Genomic DNA, 21,412 nt, shown 5'->3' on the forward strand with positions numbered 1-21,412 from the left:
CTGTACACATAAAATTTAGGAGGTGTCTATAAAACCAGTAAGCTTTAAATGCATTAATACCAGAACAAAAATAAAGTCTCTTTATGGCATTAATTCTTCCAGATTACACAGCAGGACAGCATGGTCAAGACTTGGCTACATTTTTCCAGTGCAAAGGACTATTTCTTCAGAAACTGAAGTACAATAAAGTTAAAAGACATTACTTTATTTATAAAAGATTTACCTAATAATTTACCATCATAATTTTTCATGCTTTCCAAACATTTTAGAAACATTTAAATCCAATGCCAGTAGACATTTTGCAATTAAGGAAAAGGGTGGAAATTACTTAAGGGAGGGAACGTGGAGTGAGAAAGTGACATGAAATCAGGAAGTGGATGTGAGGTATCATACCACAATGCAGCATCTCTTATCCCCAAAAGGCAGAAAAGTCAACTAGAACTACACCCTGATAGAATCTGTTAGTCTCTAGATCTATGTTTTGCATCTCCAATATACTCCATCTTCAAGCATGATTTGAGGATTAAAAACTGTCTTTTGTTTCATCTTCAGGTTCACACATACTTTTCCATTCTTGTAGCTCCTGAGAATTATTTATCTTCCAGACTTCAGCAAATGACTTCAGCTTTTTTCTGGTGGGAGGAAGAAAATCCAATCAAAATATGGAAATATTTTTAAATTAAGCACATAAAACCTGGAAAGCCCTACAGACATCTGCAAAATTTTATACATAGTCAAAAACAGGAGTTTGCACAGCTCAAAATGTTATGTGATCTTTAAACAATCAGTTAACATTTTCCAGTATATGTGTTCAGCCCCAGAACAGTCAACAATTTAATTTTGTAACTAACTTACACTACCAGAAGCATTGACAAGATGAAATAAAACACTGAGCAAGAGTAAGCCATTAAAGGTCATAAATAATATTGTAGTTTGCAGCATTTAATTTTCAGCATTCACTTCCTGCAAATTTACATATAGAACCATGAACAGAGAACACATTTTCAAAATAAATGAGTACTCATGTCCTTCCTATTTTCTTTTTATTATTTCTTCATTTAAGAAGGACCCATAAGAGCTGTGACAAATAACAAGACATTTTAAATGGGTTAACACAAAATTCCTGACGACAAAGATGTCAAGACTGGATGCTTTACCCAGTGGATTTTCTTATAGAATATGAGAGTCATTTAAAAAATAAGACAAGGCAGCTGGCCCGTGGGTATTGTGACAGCACAAGTACACTGCTATGAACAGGTCTGTGTTTGATTCCTAAGATCATGAAAATTTTCATTTCCTGCTTACGTATTTCATACTATACCCATTTTTAATTTATTAGTGTCTCTTTTGGCTAAGAAGTAAAGAAGAATACTTTGACATTTAGATTGCATCATGCCCAATAAGTGAAATTAAATAGGAATATACAAAAGAAAATCTTTCTATAATGACCTAGATAGAAGAACTGGAAAAATTAAGAGTTAATGTAATACAATAATTTCTGCATTATAAATACTTAATTATTTTTTTTCACTGACTTAAGCTCCAGGTTAATATAGATGCATGAAGTTTCTCCAAAGTGCATGCAAGTGGTCTGCAATGAAAGGATAACCTGGTACTGGTCAAACCTGATGATCAGCCACTGCTGTGTGATGGATGTCTCTTGTCCCTGGCCCCCTGCATGGAGCTCTCCCTCAGTAAAGGGGGAGGCAACACTATCAGACGTCAGATGGGGCAGGCTGGTCTGCCAGGCAAACCTGCTCTCCCAACGTTACCCTCACTCTACCACCAGAACCAAATGCCTCCTCCTTGTGCTCCTCCTACCCTTTCCTTCTTCAGGTAGTAATGCCTGTTCACATGTAACACCACTGAAACTGAACTTGTGTGAGACCAGCTGGAGAGAGAACGACTTTTTAGCTGGATGAGATCCCTGGCCTGGCCTGTTTTGTGGTCATGCAAAAACCAGTCCTGACACTGGGGAGGAAAGGGCTGGGAACATCCTCTCCAGCAGCATCCTGTGGGAATGGGCTTGGGGACCCTGCTCCAGCAGGTCCCTCCAAGGTACAGGACCCTATGTAGCTCCTGTGGCAGCAGTTCTGCAGGGAAGTGTGGGGTGTGGGGCCTTCCAGCCTGGGTGGTAAGTCAGGGTATAGGACTAATCACGGCTGCAGCCCAAGTATTTATTCTTTTCCCTTCAAGAATACAAACAAATGACATACTGAGGGCTAAAATACAGATGGTAGCTTACACATGCACAAGCTGGTAAAGGGGGCACCACTACGTTCCCTGATTAAGAGGGCCCACTCAGCCCTCACCCTGCCCCTCTATGGGCACTGTAAATTAGCCTTCTAACGACTTCAGGACATGCTGTTGTTACTGCTCATAGGTTTTGTACGCAACTAACTCTCTTTTTAGCAATTTAGGAGAATTTAGGATGCTAGAACTCTCTTCATGCTCTGTCCAAGGAATATTCTAGCACGATTTCTGAAGAACAAAGAAAGATAAACCAAAGGGACATCCTATATTATTTCACATCTTAATTTTATTACACAGTAACTCTGGCCTTCCAGCTAATGCTCTAACTGTTCTGAACATTGATTTTTCTTGATTTTAGAACACTACATATCCTATAACAAGAGCTAAGATGTTGCTAGCAATCTGTTGTTTTAATTTTGTCAACTATTATTTCCAATTAATATAAACTGCCACCTTATCTTTCCCATAAACTGTCATGTATCTTCAATAGAATGTATTTATTTTGCATTCTTAAAAGGAGGTAAAAACTGGTGTTAAGCACTAAGCACTGTTAACTTTCAAAACAACTGGTTGCACCTACAAATAATCAGTACTTAAAATTTTCTCATGATTCTTTCAGGATTAGTTATGGCCACCAGGATATTTGAATTTTGTTGATAGGACTGCCACTGAGGATAAAAACACAAATTCAGTGAAAACTGATTTGAATACTACCACATATTGATATCTAAACTGTATACATGATGTTACAGGTTTTATAAAGGTGATGCTATTTGGTACACATGGGAAATTTCATAACTAGTCTAGTATATAAAGTACATATGCCCCTAAATGAAAATTGGTTATCAGAAAAATATTAAAATCATCATTTAGTAAACTTTTATGTGTTTGGGGTGGCAAAGAAAATATGTTGTAAACATTTATTTTTAAGTTAAGCCAGAAGAATAATATTCCCATTCCCTTCTACACTATAGCATGCATAGACATTTTCAAAATCCAAACTGGCTAATGTATTTTCTAAATTAAATCTATTAATAAATAATAAATCTATTGATATTTTCACTGTTACTGGTGAGAACACAAGCAGGTACTATAAGGTGGTTATATTTCAAATTAATCTTCCTGAAAACACTGAAAATACATACCTGAAAGAATTAATTTGCTAGTACTTGCCATAATAAAATACAAATCAGTTTATTCCTAATGTTAGCACAAAGTGCATTTAGTTTTCCCTATCTTGTTTCAGAGGGCAGTGATTAATGTCTGACATAATAGTTAAGTATAAAATCCAAAGCTTTGATTGAAATGGACAGCACAAATTCATAAATACTTTTTTTCAAAGTTTCACTGTCTCCTCCCTGAAGGATAGAAGGATACCTGAAGTAGCTCTTACTGTTCTTTTTATTGCATATTGTGTGAAATGCTCTTCAATTCATAGCTGATGTTTCATTAGAAGGGGGAAAAAACCAATCACAATTATTCTGACCTTTTCATGTTCACTATTGTCTCCAACTCCTTTGATTTGTGAGCTGCCTTCTCCAAGATTTCTTTGGGAATATCTGCCAGTTTGGCAACATTTAGCCCATAACTTCTTGCAGAGACTCCCTTAGTTATTTGATAAAGGAAAGTGATAAATTCAGGATTCTCTTCAACTTCAGATCCTAAAACAATAAAACCAAAATTAAAAACTCCTCTATTATGTTAATAAAATGCAACACACCAAAGAGTGAAATAGCAAATACTGTGGTCTCATTATCATTTGTGCCTCCTGGGTGATTTATTCCATTGAAGAAATATGAAAGAAAAATGTTTCCTTGAGACCACACATTTTACCTACAATTCTCTACTACACTTCTACCTTATTAAGCTGACGTATGTGTGTGTGTGTAAAACTTAAGAATCTTTGTATGTCAAATTGCTTAGTTCTGCTGTAACTGGGGTATTGCATCTCCCATCAGCTGAGCAATGACAGAATAACAGAAGGGTCAGTAATCCCACAGTCAAGAGGTCCACAACTACAGCACAGCAAGAAGGAGGCCAGTAGCCACAGAAAAATGCCTAGGAAAAAACAAAGGATGCTGGATCTTCTGCTAGGGGTTCTTTCTATTCAATGACAATAAGATGGAAGCATAAGAGCCATCATTATAAATCTGATGACTCCTTCCTCTTCCTTTTTAGACATCTGTGCTGCATCTCTGCACAATCCAGGCCTTGTATAAAGAGTAGGAAAACTACAGTGTCATTCTTAAAAATGCAGGTTTTTGGCAACAACATAGATTTCCATAAATGGTGATGACTCAAGATGTTTTGATCTGAGAGATCCAAGACAAAGATTGGAAAAAAACATGCCATAAACTCACTTTTAAGAATTAAAATGTTAAGACAACAGGAGCTAACGACAGAGGCAGAGTAAGAAACACAGACGTGTAGCTGCTCACAGGCTTTAGTACTACACCTATTGTGCTTCTGTAGCAAGACAGCAAAGACCACATATGGCCTCAAGGTTCAGGTCAACTAATAATGGAAGCAGAAATGCTGAAGCAGCACCATGAAACAAAGTATGGTTTCACAGATACACTAGTTAAGGAATAGTAAATACTGAATCTTGACAACATCTCAATTGCCTGAAAGTACCAGAGAGCAACAGTTCAGCTAATGAACACTGTAAGAAAAGGATATGCTGACACTCAGGAGAGTGATGCTCTTAACTGGGAAGATCAGTGTGGCTTCATTGATGTTCATCTAAACACATTACTTTGACTTGTGCTTAGTTTCAGGGACACCTGCTGCTAATATTAAACAGAAAGCACATGCTGAAGTCTCCATTCAGCCAAACTCTTACATTTTTAAATGAACTCTCTGAAAATTATTTTAAAAGTGATAGATTATATACTTAAAAGTTATTTAGCGGCAAATACTGAAGTGTCCTGTCCCGATTAGTTTACAATGTAAGCAGATCATACAATGTTAACGATGAATTAGGGTGACCATCACTGCAGTTAGACAGAGCTGCTCAACATACCTATTATCAAAAGATAGCTAGCTGGCAAGATACTAAAAATACTAGTTCAGAGCAGCAGTGACAAGAAGAAATGCTGTAACTCTTCTGCTTAGTAAAATTGGAACTGAATGAGATTATGATAAACAACCTACAAAATTAGGCAAGGCATAGAGCGGATGAATAGAGATTGTTTTTCTGCCTCTTCTAATTCAAGAACTGGGACCATAAGTTGTTGATTCAAATGAGTTTCAAAACAAACAACAGAAGGTGGCTTTTCACAGAATGCAGCACTAAATTTTTGAACTCCTTGACACAGTAGTATGAAGATGGTAAAAGTGCACAAGGACACTCAGGATTCAGGGACAACCTTGTTGAAATTAAATCCAATGAAGATACTAAAATCCAGAAAACACATATACCCCTTGAAGCTCCCTAAATAGCAAATGCTTGCAGGCAGTGAGATCTTTTAGTGAAAGAGTTGCCATATGTTTGATCCCTAATCCCTTCTCCCTAATCCTTTGTATTCGGCTATTGTGAGAAGCTGGATACTGGACAGAGTGATTCTTTCATCTGACCTATCTCAGTCATCCTTGCATTAAATGTGGAAGAAAAATGGTTGATCAGTTTTCAAGCCCTCTCAAATGTGAGTATACACTAATTCTCTAGTGAACTTGTATATATCACTTTCATGTTCAAATTACTGTAACAATTTTACAATTTCTGCCTTTACCAATAGTGCCAAATGTCAGATTTATACGGTACCTTTTTGTTCAGCACTTTCCTCCTCATTCACCAAGAAAGCCATATGGTAATTACCAACTTTTTCTGGATACATCTTCTCTAGCTCACAAACTGAGGGATAGTGAGTGACAAACAGTGTCAGTGACTCCACCTACAATGACGAAACAAGACACATAAGAAGGTTTGGCTTTAATTTCTTTCAAACACAGCAGCACAGTGCTGGTATAGTTTATCTATACTTCTGTGCTCTGAGTGCAGGCATGCCACACTTTTACAAGGAAATACACACCATGTAAAAGTCAGTCTACCTGGCAGGCTGAAAAAGCATTCATGAGTATGTGTCAGATTGAACACTTACATCTCTAATAAAATGTTCAAGTGTAGCGTAAGCAATCGCGATTCCATCGTGTGTGCTAGTTCCTCTTCCCAATTCATCCAAAATCACTAGTGATCTGGAAGTTGCTTTTCTTATTATCTCAGCAGTATCTGTCAGTTCTTCCATAAAGGTACTTCGGCCTTTGTAAATGTTGTCTGCTGCACCCATTCTGCATTGGGATACAAAAAAGATCAGTTTATTAAGTTTAAATAAATGCCAAATAAAAAAAGAAACCCTCATCATTCTAATGAAACCATTTTATTATAGATCTCTTGTTGCTGCTCCAAGCAGAGCAGAAGATCCCAGGCAGAACATTCACCTTCCAGAACAAGCTACAGCTTAGAAGAAAATGCAACAACAGCACATGGTGCAGATGTGAAGGTCTTAAGACTGAACTGTCCAGAGGGAACCCTTCATGTACCATTAAATAAGGGTTTGCATGCATTACCCAAGAGGACAGGTATGCACAGACCCTACTGGCATCTGGGTGAGGTGAGACCATAGGGACAGCAGAGAATTTTTCTGGGCCATTAGTCATCTAGTCCCAAGGTAAATCCATAGACAGAAATCTCAGCATTCTATGTCAACTAGAGGACTTAGGAGAAAATGAGGAGGGAGACAAGGGGGCATTTTTCTTAGCATGCAATTCTTCCATCCTGACAAACTGTACAGGGCAGCCTGATCTTCCCTTAAAAAGAGTTGTGGGAATTGAGACCAATCAGGTCACTAGAAGGATTCCAGCAAAGGTAGCTGCAAAAATGAACTTTACTTTTTTTGTGTAGGGCTGTAAAAATGGATTTGTTCACGTTCATCAACCAGTAATACAGTTACATACAAACTACAGTGATTTAAGAAAAAGTGACTCATGGGCTTAGTATATTACACTTTCAAATATAGCAGCTGGCCACAACAGTATTTAAAGCAAATCAAACCCTATAAAAAGAATCCAAATATAGAGTTTTTTTCTCTGTCTTTTTTGCTGTATCTCTCTCTAGTAGAATTCTTTCTGTTGCCTAAAGAAGCTCTTGCAAGATTCTCATCATTTTATGAGGCTCCTACAATGGTGAAGAGTAATTGACTACCAATACAAAAAAACAGTGGGTTGGAGCCAGTACAACTATAATTTCTATATAGTCTCTGTCTTTTGCCCTGGAAATTTGGTATGGTGGCAAGCATAATTTCAGAATATGCAAATCTGCAATTATAAATTAACTGGTCTGAGAGGGACATTGTGATACAATCATGAAACTGAGTGTTTTTATTTCACTGAGTATGTGTTTACATACACACACAGTAGGCAGACACCCACAGACTTTGGAAGAAAGGTGATTTTGCACATAAGATAATAAAACTTTCCATTCATTTCACTGAAATACATAACTCAGGATATTGAGGCATTGTGAAATTAACATTTTATTAAGCCACCTACTACTGTAATCTCTTTAAATACCAGGTTAAGTACTATGAACACATTACTCAATATCTCACAGTGCCATCAACACATCCCAGCCCTTTCCTAGTTTGGTTCAACCATCATGTACTACTGTACAAACAAATAATCCCCCTTTTTTTCACAACATTGCACAGATATACAGAGAACAATGTAAATTAGATTTATTTTTAACACAATTAACTACAAGTAAGTACACCAGAATGACAAATACTTTTCACATCTGAACAATCTCTGGCTCTACAATGGGCATCTTTAGCCTTTGTTTCCGACCTTAGGATTATCAGTATTATTTATTCTACCATTTTTATTTGGCTTTTCATTACAGAGACAGCATCTAACAGGCTGCCTGTTCTGCACCTATGATGATTATACTGAGAGTTCTCAGTTCTATTTTTCTCTTGGATTGCATCATTTCCATAGAGCCCTCAAAATAATTTTAGTCATTTTCTATCTGATTTGCATTCACAAAAAATAATTTACAGAACTTCCTCACTAAATGCTCAAGATACAAACAGAAATGAGTATTATCTTTCTCTTGTTCTTAGCAACAGCTGCAAGAGAAGCTTTTCTATCTAGCATCTTCAAATACTCAAATCCAACTCAGTCTCATCTACTGATTACAAAAACTCTTAAATGTCACCCTTTTAAAACTGATATAATTGTTCTTTCTGCCTCTGTGCTTGACATGAGAAGAATCATGCTTGTTTTTTTAAACTTACATTATATGCAATATTATTCCAGAAACAAGTAAGAATAACTATTTAAATGTGGATTACTGTATTTATAAAACTAACAGTTAATATTCAGCAAGGCATTGCTCCCTACCTGCATGCTATATTATTCCTGTTACAATATTTCTGAGTCAAAACATCTATTGTTTAAAACACTATTTTCCTTAAAGTTTAAAACAGCCATAGCAAATCCCATAAAATTCTACAAGGTTCAGTTGCTCTGAATTTTCCTTGTAATGTAGGTTGCCTCTTAAGTGTGCTTATACATCAAAACGTTAAACTTTCTTCTATAATATTCAATAGAATACAAACAATTTATTATTGTTAAGAGCTACTCTGTAGGTAATACCTGGGATCATATCCCTATGAATTGTTAAGAGTAAAAATGCTAAAAGAAATGTTGCAGATGCTCAGCCTTAATGCTGCCAGCACTTTAACCACACTGGTTTTGTTTGCTTTTACACGTGCTCCTAATAAAGTCCGAAAGACTCATTTTCTCTGGAAAGCTGCCTAAAATGGGATATTTTTCTGACTTTTCAGTGTACACAAGGATAACTAGTTGATTACATTTTAATGCTGCATTCATCATTACAGTAAATGACAATATAGCAAAATATGTGAAGAGGTGTGAGTCATCCCTGAGTGATAGAGACATGTTATGCACTACCCAAATTTTCCCTTTTTCCTAATTAAAGGAAGAAAACAAAATCAAACATCAAGGATAAAACGTTACAGCAGAGTAAGACAGCCACAAAAGCAAACCATTCAAGCAAGACCACTGACATGCAACTTCACCAGTTCTATTCCTCCATATTCCTCTCTTCCAGCTGCTGGAAGCAGTGACACAGTTAATACAAAACCTTCCATTTCTGCTGTGGAATTTCTGAAGTCTATGTTCAGAAAAATTACTGCATTCTGCCCACGAGGAGTGTGCAGACATCCCAAGTGAAGAGTGCCTCTTTAGTGCTGGCAAGAGATCCATCACTCCCCAGCAAATGCAATTTGGCTGGAAACCACTTGTTATAATGTCTCTTTGACAGCCAACCAAACTTCATAAAATTAAAAGCTCTTCATCTCATAATGCTCAACACATTTATTATGTAAAGAAAAAAAAAAAAAAAAAAAAAGGAGGAGGCTTTATCTCCTTTCAGTGCCAGGTTTCAAGATTCCTGCCTATAGCCTCAGAAAAAATAACAGAGATCAGTAAATCAGCTAGCACTGTATGCTTAATATGTATCTGAACCATTAGAGAAAAAAAAACAGGTATTTCCTTATTTTACAGTAGCTGGCTGGCCCTGCTGTCCTTAGCCAATACATGCACAAAGTGCTGACTTTTTCCAATGCAAGTGCTCACCACCCTGGGAAGGTATCCTCTCTTTTGTGCTACAAGCCTCCAAAAATGTTGCAGATTTTTTTAACCACACAAGCTATGATACCACTCAGAAACCACTACAATTGAACAGCAAAACTGTTTTCCTTGCATCTTAAGAACTTTTATGTAGTCAGCATCCATTGCTCTCCACAGGCATGAACTAATGCTGCTAATCTGTGTGGCCCTGCAAGTTACCTTTAAGTCTGGTGCTTTGAAGCTTTTTATCAGCTAGACATGTTTGTGGGCTCTGACAACCACCCCTGAAAACTTCCATGTAAGTAGGAAATTTAAATTGAGGGTACTGAGCATTCCCTGAAGCTTCTTCTCTCAGCATCCTGTTATTACTGCTGTCAACAACACCCACAGTGTCCTGGAGAAGGGGACAGACCTGCAGATTTGAGTAATGGTGGCAAAAGAACAACACAAGACATTTTAGAGAGCAGCAGAGAGGTCCCCAAGGAATTGCAGCTGCCCTGTGCTGGCAGCCCAGGGGTGAAAGTGATGTCATGTAGGGTAAAACAGAAATTGTCTCATTATGACAGAAGGTAGTAGGAAACTCAGTATTTCCCACGTAGAAAAATGAATCTGATATCCCAAAGCTGCTAGTTAAGGTTTTTCCATGCTACCTTTCAAAAGAAGTTATCCAATGTGCTGTTAGTTGGTTTGGTTATAAAACTAAGAGCACTGTGTGGACCTCAGGTATTTTATTAATTCTTCTATGTCAACTGTAAATCCCTCATATTGCTTTTGAAAATGACAAAGCAGCCCAAGAGCTCCCAGTGGTAAAAAACCCAATTATATAGCACTGAATAAATGCTAGAAAACAAGACTGCAAAACTGTTCCCTAAATCCTTACTTCCATACAGTTGTTAACATCTTTATGGCATTTATTAACTCTTACATTTATAAAATACTTAATGCATAAAACAAAACTAAATTAAATTTAATATTTTTCCTTTGATTTTAGAAAGATACACTTGACTTTAAAGAAAAGTTCATCTAAATTACTGGAGAAAGGAAACCTAGTACCTGTTACAGAAGAATAAAACTAATTAGTATAGACTCTACACACTGCATTTGCAGTTTTCAAGAGAAGGCTTTCAGGTTTCCAGGTGCGGTTTGTCTTCCAGATTGGCTTGTCTTCCAGCCAGATTTTGTGACAGAATGTACAGAGTCAAATTATTTATTCGTCAAGAACAATTAGCATTAAAAGAAAATTACTCTTTTCTCTGAGAATATATTTTAAATGGAAGGAGTAGAATACTGCTCTCACAGTGCCAACGACAAAGACATTACTTCTGAGACTCAAAGAGAACACTGAGAAAAACACAAATAAAATAAATTAATAATGTGACTTTACAATTCCACTCACTCCCTCTCACACAAAACCCTTCAAAATGTCATTTCAAAGATCACTGTATTTGAACAGGAGTTATTTAAATTAAAATAACTACTTTACAGAAGTAAAGGATTAGATGGGGTCATGCCTTATACTTTATCGCTTTTCTTGCATGGGACTGTTCTTTACAACATGTTTCAGATCAATAGTGTATAGTTAATAATTTTTTAAAACATCTCATAACACCTGTTTTGTATCTTCTTTTTTTTTAAAAAAATATTTTTTATATATATTTTTACAAAAAACACTTTTCAGGTGAAGTCTCATGTGATCTCTGCAGAAAACAAATGATCACAAAAGTGTGAGTATTAACTGAAAATTATGTTTATGAGAACAGGAAAACTTGATATTGATCCTGACATGAATGGATAAACAAAAGAACAATTTCATTTCAGCACCTAGGTAAATCTACTCCCACTGAAGTGGGTTATTGACTTTTCCATTAGGCACCTAGCAAGCAGTACTTATTGAGACTTCACAGGTTAAAAATCAAAAGTAGTTTGCAAATTATTCTGCCAAGAAAATGCAAATGGGTATCCTAAATGGAGGACTGGAGGGCTGACTACATGTCCTCTCCCAACACCTTTAACCAGAACAACCCACAAAAGAGATCTGAAACTGTGTATTTTAGAAACACTCAAGACCAGTAATGAGAATTTCACAGCAGTTAGTACAAAAGCAGTCCATCTTGGATATTGCAACTCCTGGCTACACAATGAAATTTTATCAAGTAATTCTTTAGAAGATAGCATCTGCAAATTTATAACAGTTCACTGGCAAGAAACTAATGCTTCACACTCCCCCACAGAGTACTGGTAAATCGTTTACTTCATTTCCATCAAGCTCTTACTGATTCAAACCAAATTCTGTCAATGAGAAAAATAATTTATGGAAACTGCAATTACAGACTTTTAAAAAGTATCTCTTATCCTAACTGTGACAGAAAGCCTTGTTATCAGGATAGTTATTACTTTTGTATTATTCATGAGCAACTTTAAGAAGTAAATGTGTTACATGGATGACAATGACAGCAAATCACTTCCGACTTATGATGCATTATTCTGATGCTCATGACACTAACCTGTCTACAGTCAACATGCACACACATTCTCAGCCATTTCTGCAACTGCTTATTTGCAAATTTTAAACAGAGAAGTACAAATAGTAGGCTACCCAGTTCAGAAGAACAGGTGTTGAAAAGCCTGACAGAATGCATTACACATTTAATGCAAAATACATTTTTGCTTTTCAAATTATTGTAGACATATGATACCCTTAGTCACTGAGAAGTAAATGAAACTAGCAAAAACCTAAGACCACTAGGGAGACACACTTTGCATATCCTAGAAAGAGAAGCAAGTTCACAGCTATTTTAATATTCAGTTTCATAGTGTTCTTTACCCTTTTTTTTTTTCTCCTTTCACATATTGCTAGGTAACTAAAATAGCCAGAACAATTAATCACTTAAATCCTCATTACCTTACAGACCTGGCCAACAGAGGCATGCTGCACATACAAACATCCCAGTATATTAAAAGAAACGTATCTAACAGGATTAGCTTTCAAGATGTGAAGTGCATTGATTCTTTTTTTGCTGAAAGCCAGAGGAAATAAAAACATCTATGGATTGCAGAAAACACTGAATATTTTAAAAGCTTTACCTTGACTGACAGAACAGGTAGGACCGAGTTTCAAAGTCAAAATACCGACCTAGTCAATACAGTCACCAAGTGACAAGAAGTTACCAATATCCTTTCAATCCTACTGCTCTATTCCTAATGCAACAGAAATCCAGTTGCTCTTCCAAAAGCTCATGTTATGTTACCAAGTGAAGAACATCTAAGAAAGTTCTGAAATTCAGCAATGATAGCCTCAATAAAAGGAAAACTCCTTGAAAATACTTGTTATATCACCTAGGGCAAATACATCACTCACTGCCAAAATAATCCAGCAGATTTCTGGTTAATTCTACATTTTTCCATTGTACTTTAAAACTGGATTTGCTTCAGCCTAAGTTCTACTTTCCCCATCCCACATTACTCATAATCCTACAGCAGCTGGCTGTCAGGGCATGAGGGCTGAGCTCTTGGAGGAGCCAGGTGTCCACTAGCAGAACAAGGACACAACAGCAACAGCTTAAACAGCTCCAGGCATGTGGAGGACAAGGAGGTGATCCAGGACAGCCAGGACAGCTTTACCAGGAGCAAATCCTGCCTGCCCAACCCAGTGGCTTTCTACAACAAAGTGACTACATCAGTTGACCAGGGAAAAGCAGTGGATGTCACCTGTCTGGACTTCTGCAAGGCCTGTGACACAGTCCCCCACAACATCCTTCTCACCAAGTTGGAGAGATATGAGCTTGATAGGTGGATCAGGAACTGGATAAGGAACTGGCTGGAAGGTCACATCCAGAGGGTAGAGTCAATGGCTCTAAGTCCAGATGGAAAACAGTGACAAGTGGTGTCCCTTAGGGGCCAGTGCTGGGCCCAGTGTTGTTTAATGTCTTCATTAATGATACTGACAGTGACATTGAGAGGACCCTCAGCAAGTTTGCTGATGACACCAAGCTGGGTGGTGAGGTCAATATGCCAGAGGGATGGGATGCCATCCAGAGGGACCTGGGGAAGCTGGAGAAGTGGGCCCAGGTGAACCTCATGAGGTTCAACAAGGCCAAGTGCAGGGTCCTGCACCTGGGCAGAGGTAACCCAAGATATGAATACAGGTTTGGGGAGGTCACATCTGAGAGCAGCCCTGTGGAAAAGGACCTGGGGGTACTAGTAGATCAAAAGCTGGACATGGGCCACCAATGTGCAATTGCAGCCCAGAAGGCCAACTCCATCCTGGGCTGTACCAAAGAAGTGTGGCCAGCAGATGGAGAGAACTGATTCTGCCCCTTGACTTTGCTCTGGTGAGACCTCACCTAGAATTCTGCACCCAGCTCTGGTGCCCCCAGCACAAGAAAGAGGTGGACCTGTTGGAGCGTGTCCAGAGAAGGGCCACGAAAATGATCTGAAGGCTGGAGCAGCTCTCTTATGGGGACAGGCTGAGGGAGTTGGGGTTGTTCAGCCTGGAGAAGAGAAGGCTCCAGGGGGACCTCATAGTGGCCTTCCAGTACCTGAAGGGGCTACAGGAAAGCTGAGGAGGGACTCAAGAAAAGTTCTGTAAATTATGTAATTCTGTAAATTTCATGTTGAAACATGTGAAGGACTTTATAACTAATGTATCACTGGATTGCTCTTCACAGGGTCCATCAGCTTCTACTCAGACAAAGAGTTTACTTTTCTTGCCTTCAGTGAGAAAGCTTTGATTTTTTTTTCAGTACAGAGGTTCTGAACGGAGGTTTCTGTTGCAGCTTCTGCTTTTGGCCAAGAGATCTGCCAGCACAGGCAGTACACACCAGAAGGACATTAATAGATGGAGAAGTTTATGAAGGTTCCATTAAGCAACTGAAGCTCCAAACACACACTTTTACCCCAATTTCTCTGCAGGAAACCATTAGCATTGTATAAATGCTATTGATGGTCAAGAGAAGGAACAGATTAACAGCAAATCATTTTGACAAAGGATAAATCATAGGCGTAGATACTGAAATAAGTGTATTTATTTGTGAGCCAATATTAGCCTGAAGAAGCAGGAAAAATTACCAAAAAAACCCCCCAGCCCTAACACATGCACAGGTTTACACTTACTAGTCTTGGATCCCAGTGAGGAAACTCAAGGTAATTAAGTTAATGTGCATATGCAGCTGAAGGATTGAGGCCAAGGGGGGATTAAAAAGCAGAAACTATAGCAACAGACTAGGGACAATAGCTGAAGCGTTAGTGCAAGTGAACTTTTCCCCTTTAAACCTGTGGATGCTACAAAAACTGAATTCAAATTGTGACTAGGTTAAATTATAGCATGGAAGTGTTTAAGAAAGGTAAATACCACCAGCCCACTCTACATAAAACTAATTGTCTTTTGTTGACTTAAGCAAATTTTTAAGCCTGATTTTTAAGCCCCTGCAAACAAAACAGTTGTTTGTACTTACAGGTTTTATCAAATGCCATACGTGTAAACCAAGATTGCTTTGTTAAATGTGTTATTACAAAAAGGAGATATAAACCTAAAAGTGCAGGTGAATGTTACTATGATATTAACAAAGACACGAAACTAAATTAGCTACAAATAAACACACAACATAGCTTAATTTATTTCTACAGAGCTATAGAACACTGTCAGAAATGGTTACAGTTCAAATGTATTGGGACATGTCCAAGACACAACTTTTCTGGAAAAACACAACAAAATAATTTTTAATTTTACTGCACTAACAATTTTTACTTTTTATCTTCTTTTTCAAAACTAACATCTCTATGTGATAGAAAATAAATGCAATAAATTTAATACGCCATCCTTTTTTTTCGCCCTGAAAGATAGGAATAATTTACCCCAGAGGTGTAATTATATCACTGTAAGCATAGAAGAAAGGCCTAAGTAATTTTTGTTATTCTGGAAATAGACACAAATACAATTAAGCAAGAACAAAATTAAACAAATTACTATGCCATAAAGAAGCAGCATTTCTGAAAATTACTTTAGGGTTCTTGACAACTAATAAGTTCTATTTGACTGTCATTGTTGCTTTCTGGAGCAACACAAACAATAGTTGTTTAGCATATCAGTATACAAAATTCTCTTGTGTACTTGCCAGTCACTTGAGATTGCTTTGTATAAACAGTTCCCTACTTTTCTGCACAATACACAAACTCATGTGCATGGCACAACCAGTAAGCATTACCACATATATAGAATAAAAGAAGATGTGAAAAAGTATTTTTGCTTTTGATTTTTCTGACACTTACCTGTCAGAATCTAACTGGACAGGCAAATCAAGAGAAACCAGGTGTCTTTTTGCAAAGGAAAATCTGAATGACAAATTGTAAAATTTATTTCCAGGTGCAAAGAACTAAAAAAAATAAAATAAATCTAATAAGGCATCCACCACAGTTCTGGCCAAAAGAACAGGTTAACACAGAAAAGTTGCTCTGTTGAGGTAAACTCCTCCCCAATTCCTCTCCTGCACTCAGCCTCCTGGTGATTTCTGTATTACACAGGATGCCTGCAGACTGCCTAGCCAAACACTGCTGTCACCTCAAGACTAGAATTCTGTAGCCTAGATTTTTAAAGGTAGGAAGAAGGTGACTTGCTGGATCTTCATGCCAGGTTTTGTGATTTAGCTGATATTTGCAGGACAGACAGAAGACTAATCTTCATAATCCTAGCCTGTAAGCCTCCAAGAAATAAATAAAGCTTAATAAAGTAATAAATGGAAGCGAGGAATTTTTTTTATTTTGGTAACTGGTCTTTCCAGTTAAGAACAACAAGGTTTACATATGTTATAAAAATCACAGGCTATATGCTATTTGGGCAATATACTACAGAGTTTGTAATAAAGGACAACTTATTATTTTTAAGTATGGCAATGCACAAAACCTATGCCAGTCCAGCCCAATAACCTGACCAGTTTTGGAGGCTGTGGCCAGTAGAATTCTGAAGAAGGCACGTAAGCCCCGAGATGGTAATGATGCAATAACTTCAGGGAAATATTTTTCATTAGACTTTTTTAAAATAAAAAAGTCACAATTGTCTAATTGCTCACATATAATTCCAAGTACAGTAGATTTTTTCAGGATTTATTGCAAAATAAAATCTATTTAGAGTCCTTCAAACAGTGAAAAGCAATCCCAACATACTCCACTCATACAGTAAAGGACTAACAGTAAGCTGAGCCATGCCTATTTAAGACATAAAAGCTCTGCAAGAGTTTCCTGCACACCAGACACCACACTAAAACGTCATCAGCAATCAAGGTTAAATGCACAAAGTAGCTTTAGAAGGCTGATGTGCCTTACTGTATCATGTTTACTGAAATCACTATGTAGGAAGAGACTTCTGATGAAGAACACTTCCAAACCATTTTCAAGCAGGTGAGCTCCTGGCCAACCTCTCTGCAAATTCAGCTTCTCCATGAACCAATCAATGCATAAGTAGCAAAAAACATAACAAGATGCATTCTGGTCACAGTTATTTTGTTCAACCTTTGCTTGCCTATTTGTGTGCAAATCAAACAATTTCTGCAGAGAAGTTATTAAATTATGGAGCTTGTTACTTATTTATTTTAAATAGAAAAATTTTCCTGCTCTGTCTTCCCTCCTCCAGTACAGATCCCTTCTACTGATGAACTGGTAAAACTGGAATGAAATTAAGTGCAACATTATCCAACCTGGAGGTGTCCAAGGCCAGACCAGACATCAAGCAACCTGGTCTAGTGGGAGGTGTCCCTGCCCATGCAGGGGGGTTAGAACTTGATGATCTTTAAGGTCCCTTCTAAACTATTCTATGATTCTGTGATTATTTGCCTAATCACAAAAAGCTGGGAAGGTTTTTTTTCCCACCACCACCTAGGTCAGTGGAACATTAATTTCTGTTAATATTTGCAAGCACTATTTTGGTTTTGCTCTCAAGTGATTTAACTCAGATTTCAACTTATTGTGAAAAACAGCTGGAAAATATCTTCTACTCCATTTCCATTCAAATTGAAACATTTTCTTTTTCCTCCTTTACATACCTCTCCATCCTGTGCTTTCTGCTTTTCTCAAGATTTCTTATCCAATATACTCCTAACAAGCCTTTGAATATTTTAATCTGTTACAGTAAATATTGCCATTTTAAATATGTTTTAAGTTTCAATGACAGTGACATTCCAATGAAGTAAAGAAAAAATAAATACAAACACCCAAAAATTGATTGTCCAGATGTTTGCAGGTGTTAACATGGTATGTGCTTTTCATCATGATTTTGAATCTTATTAAAATTTGTAATGATTCCATAAATATGTACATTTTATTCAGTTTTAAAAAAAATGTTTGTCTAGAGAGAAAACAGAGAGGTTTGCCTTCTAGTTTCTTTCAGCTCCACACATTCCTGACAAAACAGTGATAGGAGTTTGTCAAGTTGTCAGAATTAAATAGCTGTTGAAGTATTTTGGGAGGTAACATTCAAAATATACCTATTGTAAGACCCGATTTTTTTGGAAGTCAGTTTCATCATTTAGAGATCAGACAAACTGACATTTTGAATAAAACATACAGAAGAAAGCATTATGGCAAGTTTGATGCACAGCCCTTAAAGAAATGTGGACTAAGTAAAGGCTGAGTTTTTGTCATTTTTTTTCTTTACTTCAAATAAATCCTTAGCCCCTAAACTATCCTCTAGCTTTAACAGCATTTCTTTCCAGATTATCATCTTATCTTCTAGACGATGCCAAAACCAGGTAAGCATTAGAAATCTGTCTCTGGTATCACAGAATCATAGACTGGTTTGGGTTGGAAGGGACCTTAGAGATCATCTTATCTCCAGTCCCTCTAAGAAGGTGACATGGCCAGCCCAGCTGAAGTGCCTCTACACCAACGCATGCAGCAGGGACAACAAACAGGTGGAGTTGGAAGTTGCTCTACTACAGGAAAGCTATGACATAGTGGCAATTACAGAAACTGGGTGGATAAATCCTATGACTGGAGTGTGGCTATTGGAAGCTATAAGCTGTTCAGAAGGGACAGGAAGAAGGGAGGGAGGTGTTGCCCTCTATGTAAAGAATCTGATAGAGTGTGAAGAGCTGTCCCTAAAAAACAGCCATGAGCAAGTTGAAAGTTTATAGGTGGGAATTAGGGATCAAAACACCAAAGGGAGCATGGGCTGTATCAAAAGGACTGTGGCCAGCAGATGGAGAGAGGTGATTCTGCCCCCCTGCTCTGCCCTGGTGAGACCTCACCTAGAATTCTGCATCCAGCTCTGATGCCCCCAGCACAAGAAAGAGGTGGACCTGTTGGAACGTGTCCAGAGAAGGGCCACGAAAATGATCTGAAGGCTGGAGCAGCTCTCTTATGGGGACAGGCTGAGGGAGTTGGGGTTGTTCAGCCTGAAGAAGAGAAGGCTCCAGGGGAACCTCGTAGTGGCCTTCCAGTACCTGAAGGGGCTACAGGAAAGCTGGGGAGGGCCCTTTTACAGGGGCTTGCAGTGAGAGGACAAGGGGTAATGGTTTTAAGATGAAAGAAGAGGGATTCTTCAGGGTAAGGGCGGTGAGACACTGGAACAGGTTGCCCAGAGATGTTGTGGGGACTCCATCTCTGGAGGCATTCAAGGGCAGGTTGGATGGGGCTCTGAGCAGCCTGTTCTAGTGGGAGGTGTCTCTGCCCATGCAGGGGATTGGAACTAGATGATCTTTAAGGTCCCTTACAACTCCAAACATTCTGTGATTCTGTGACATGGGCAGGGACACCTCCAACTAGAGTTGCTCATGTTGAGCCTCTCATCAACTAACATCCCAAGACCTTCTCCTCAGGGCTGTTCTCAAACCATTGTCCCAATCCAGGTACAGAACCTTTCACTTGGCTTTGTAGAACTTCATGAGGCTGGCACTGGCCCCCCTTTCCAGCCTCTTCAGATTCCTCTGGATGGCCTCCCTTTCCTCCAGAATGTTGGCCATACCGCACACAGCTTGGTGCCATCCACTTCCTGAGGGTGCACTTGATCTCATAATCTAAAATGTTAAGGCTTTTTTACCCTATTTGAGCCTGCTATCTTGTGACAGGGCACTCGGTCTTAGAGGCAACCTAGTAGTGTCCATCAGATGATCCGAATGTAAGGATCTGCTGCACTGAGTCACAGTCCTACCTTTGTAGTATTCTCTTGCAGGTGGAATACTTCCACACAGAAGAGCAACATGCCAGCTGACTCCAGCTTGGTTTTTCACCTCAGCAGAGGAATAGCCACACTCTGTTCTGCACCATAACAGGATGTGACAGAAAGACCATATCATGTGCATTCTCCTGAGTCCTCTGCATCTGAAGTTTGTGTTTCTCAGAGGATGAACATAACATTGACAAGACATGAGATCCTCTGGCACAAGGAAAACAACAACAACAAAAAATAGTAGTGTACACCAATGGTAAAAGACCTCTTGAACACACTCTGTGGATACAGTCCTTGACAGGGTTATGGCCAAGGGCTCCATGCACCCAGCATTTTTGCATGAACCTAGAGAGGCACAGCCACAGACTTTCCTTTATTTTCTTGCACATAAATTCTCTTTTAGGTGCCAACACTCAAGGCAGAGAAATAACATGGGTGAAAGGATGCACGATGGTGGCAGTAACCCAAACAAGAAATGTAACTTTGGGATATGTAAATCCCCTTTCCTCTTACATCTTTGTAGATCCAACTGCATTTGACTGAAATAGGTCTTTCTGCTCACAGGATGATGGAAATGAGGAGTGCCAGTCACTTCACGCAGGCAGGAATTAAAATACTGCTTTTTTTTGATATAACATCAAACTCTCTCCCATATGAGTGTTCAGTGCTCACAAATTTAAGTGGGATGGGACACATCTCAGGTTTGCAGATTTGAGGCTCAATTGAAGGTAATACCTGAGCAGTAGCAGAGCAAGTGTTGACAAGAAGCAAGGGAAGTACAGCCACCAGCTGGCAGAACAGCACAACACATTGAGTTACGCACTTAGGACTCTGATGAAATGTCTTGGCCTTTAAATGAGCTTCCTACTGACAGAAAGAGACTTAATCCCATCAGTGTCACCAAGTTAAGTCAGGCATATGTATAAATAATGCCATTTCTTCTTTAAACTGGAATGCCAAAAGCTGATCGGCTGACTTGTGCAACGGTTTGACAAAATGCATGGTCATTTGGTCCAAAGAACTGGTAAGACAGAAGGAGCGTGCTTTTGTTCCACCTTTCTGCTTCTTAGAAGAAAAGGGTTACCTGGTGGGTAGCACTAAGGTGCCTCTAAGACAAGGATATGACTCTGTCACAAGAGAGCCAGCTCAACTGAGATAAAAGAGCCAGCTGTGATGTGCTGGTCTGGTATTGATTGGTACCTTGCTCACTGATGCTTCATAGCAAACAGTAACAGATACACCTGGGCTGTCTTTTCAAGACAGCCTGTTCACAGATGTTTTTCTAGTAAGATTGGGCAGGTGAGTAGAGTTCCCTGAATTGTGTCACCACATGAGGACCTACCCGATACTCAC

General features: G+C 38.4%; 1 protein-coding gene across 1 annotated transcript in view; it reads right to left on the reverse strand.

Annotated features, from left to right (window-relative positions):
• Positions 1–523: 523 nt before the first annotated feature.
• The window catches only part of MSH3 (mutS homolog 3), a 115,136-nt gene continuing 94,247 nt past the window's right edge, over positions 524–21,412 (reverse strand). The window contains exons 21-24 of the mRNA XM_010008413.1: positions 6,354–6,540; positions 6,017–6,146; positions 3,740–3,914; positions 524–632 (exon numbers count right to left, since the gene is read on the reverse strand). Coding sequence (XP_010006715.1) covers positions 524–632; positions 3,740–3,914; positions 6,017–6,146; positions 6,354–6,540 — 601 coding nt within the window. The remainder of the gene's footprint in view (positions 633–3,739; positions 3,915–6,016; positions 6,147–6,353; positions 6,541–21,412) is intronic.

This window comes from Chaetura pelagica, unplaced genomic scaffold, assembly GCF_000747805.2.
Source record: "Chaetura pelagica isolate M959 unplaced genomic scaffold, ChaPel_1.0 scaffold191, whole genome shotgun sequence".
Taxonomy (NCBI): domain Eukaryota; kingdom Metazoa; phylum Chordata; class Aves; order Apodiformes; family Apodidae; genus Chaetura; species Chaetura pelagica.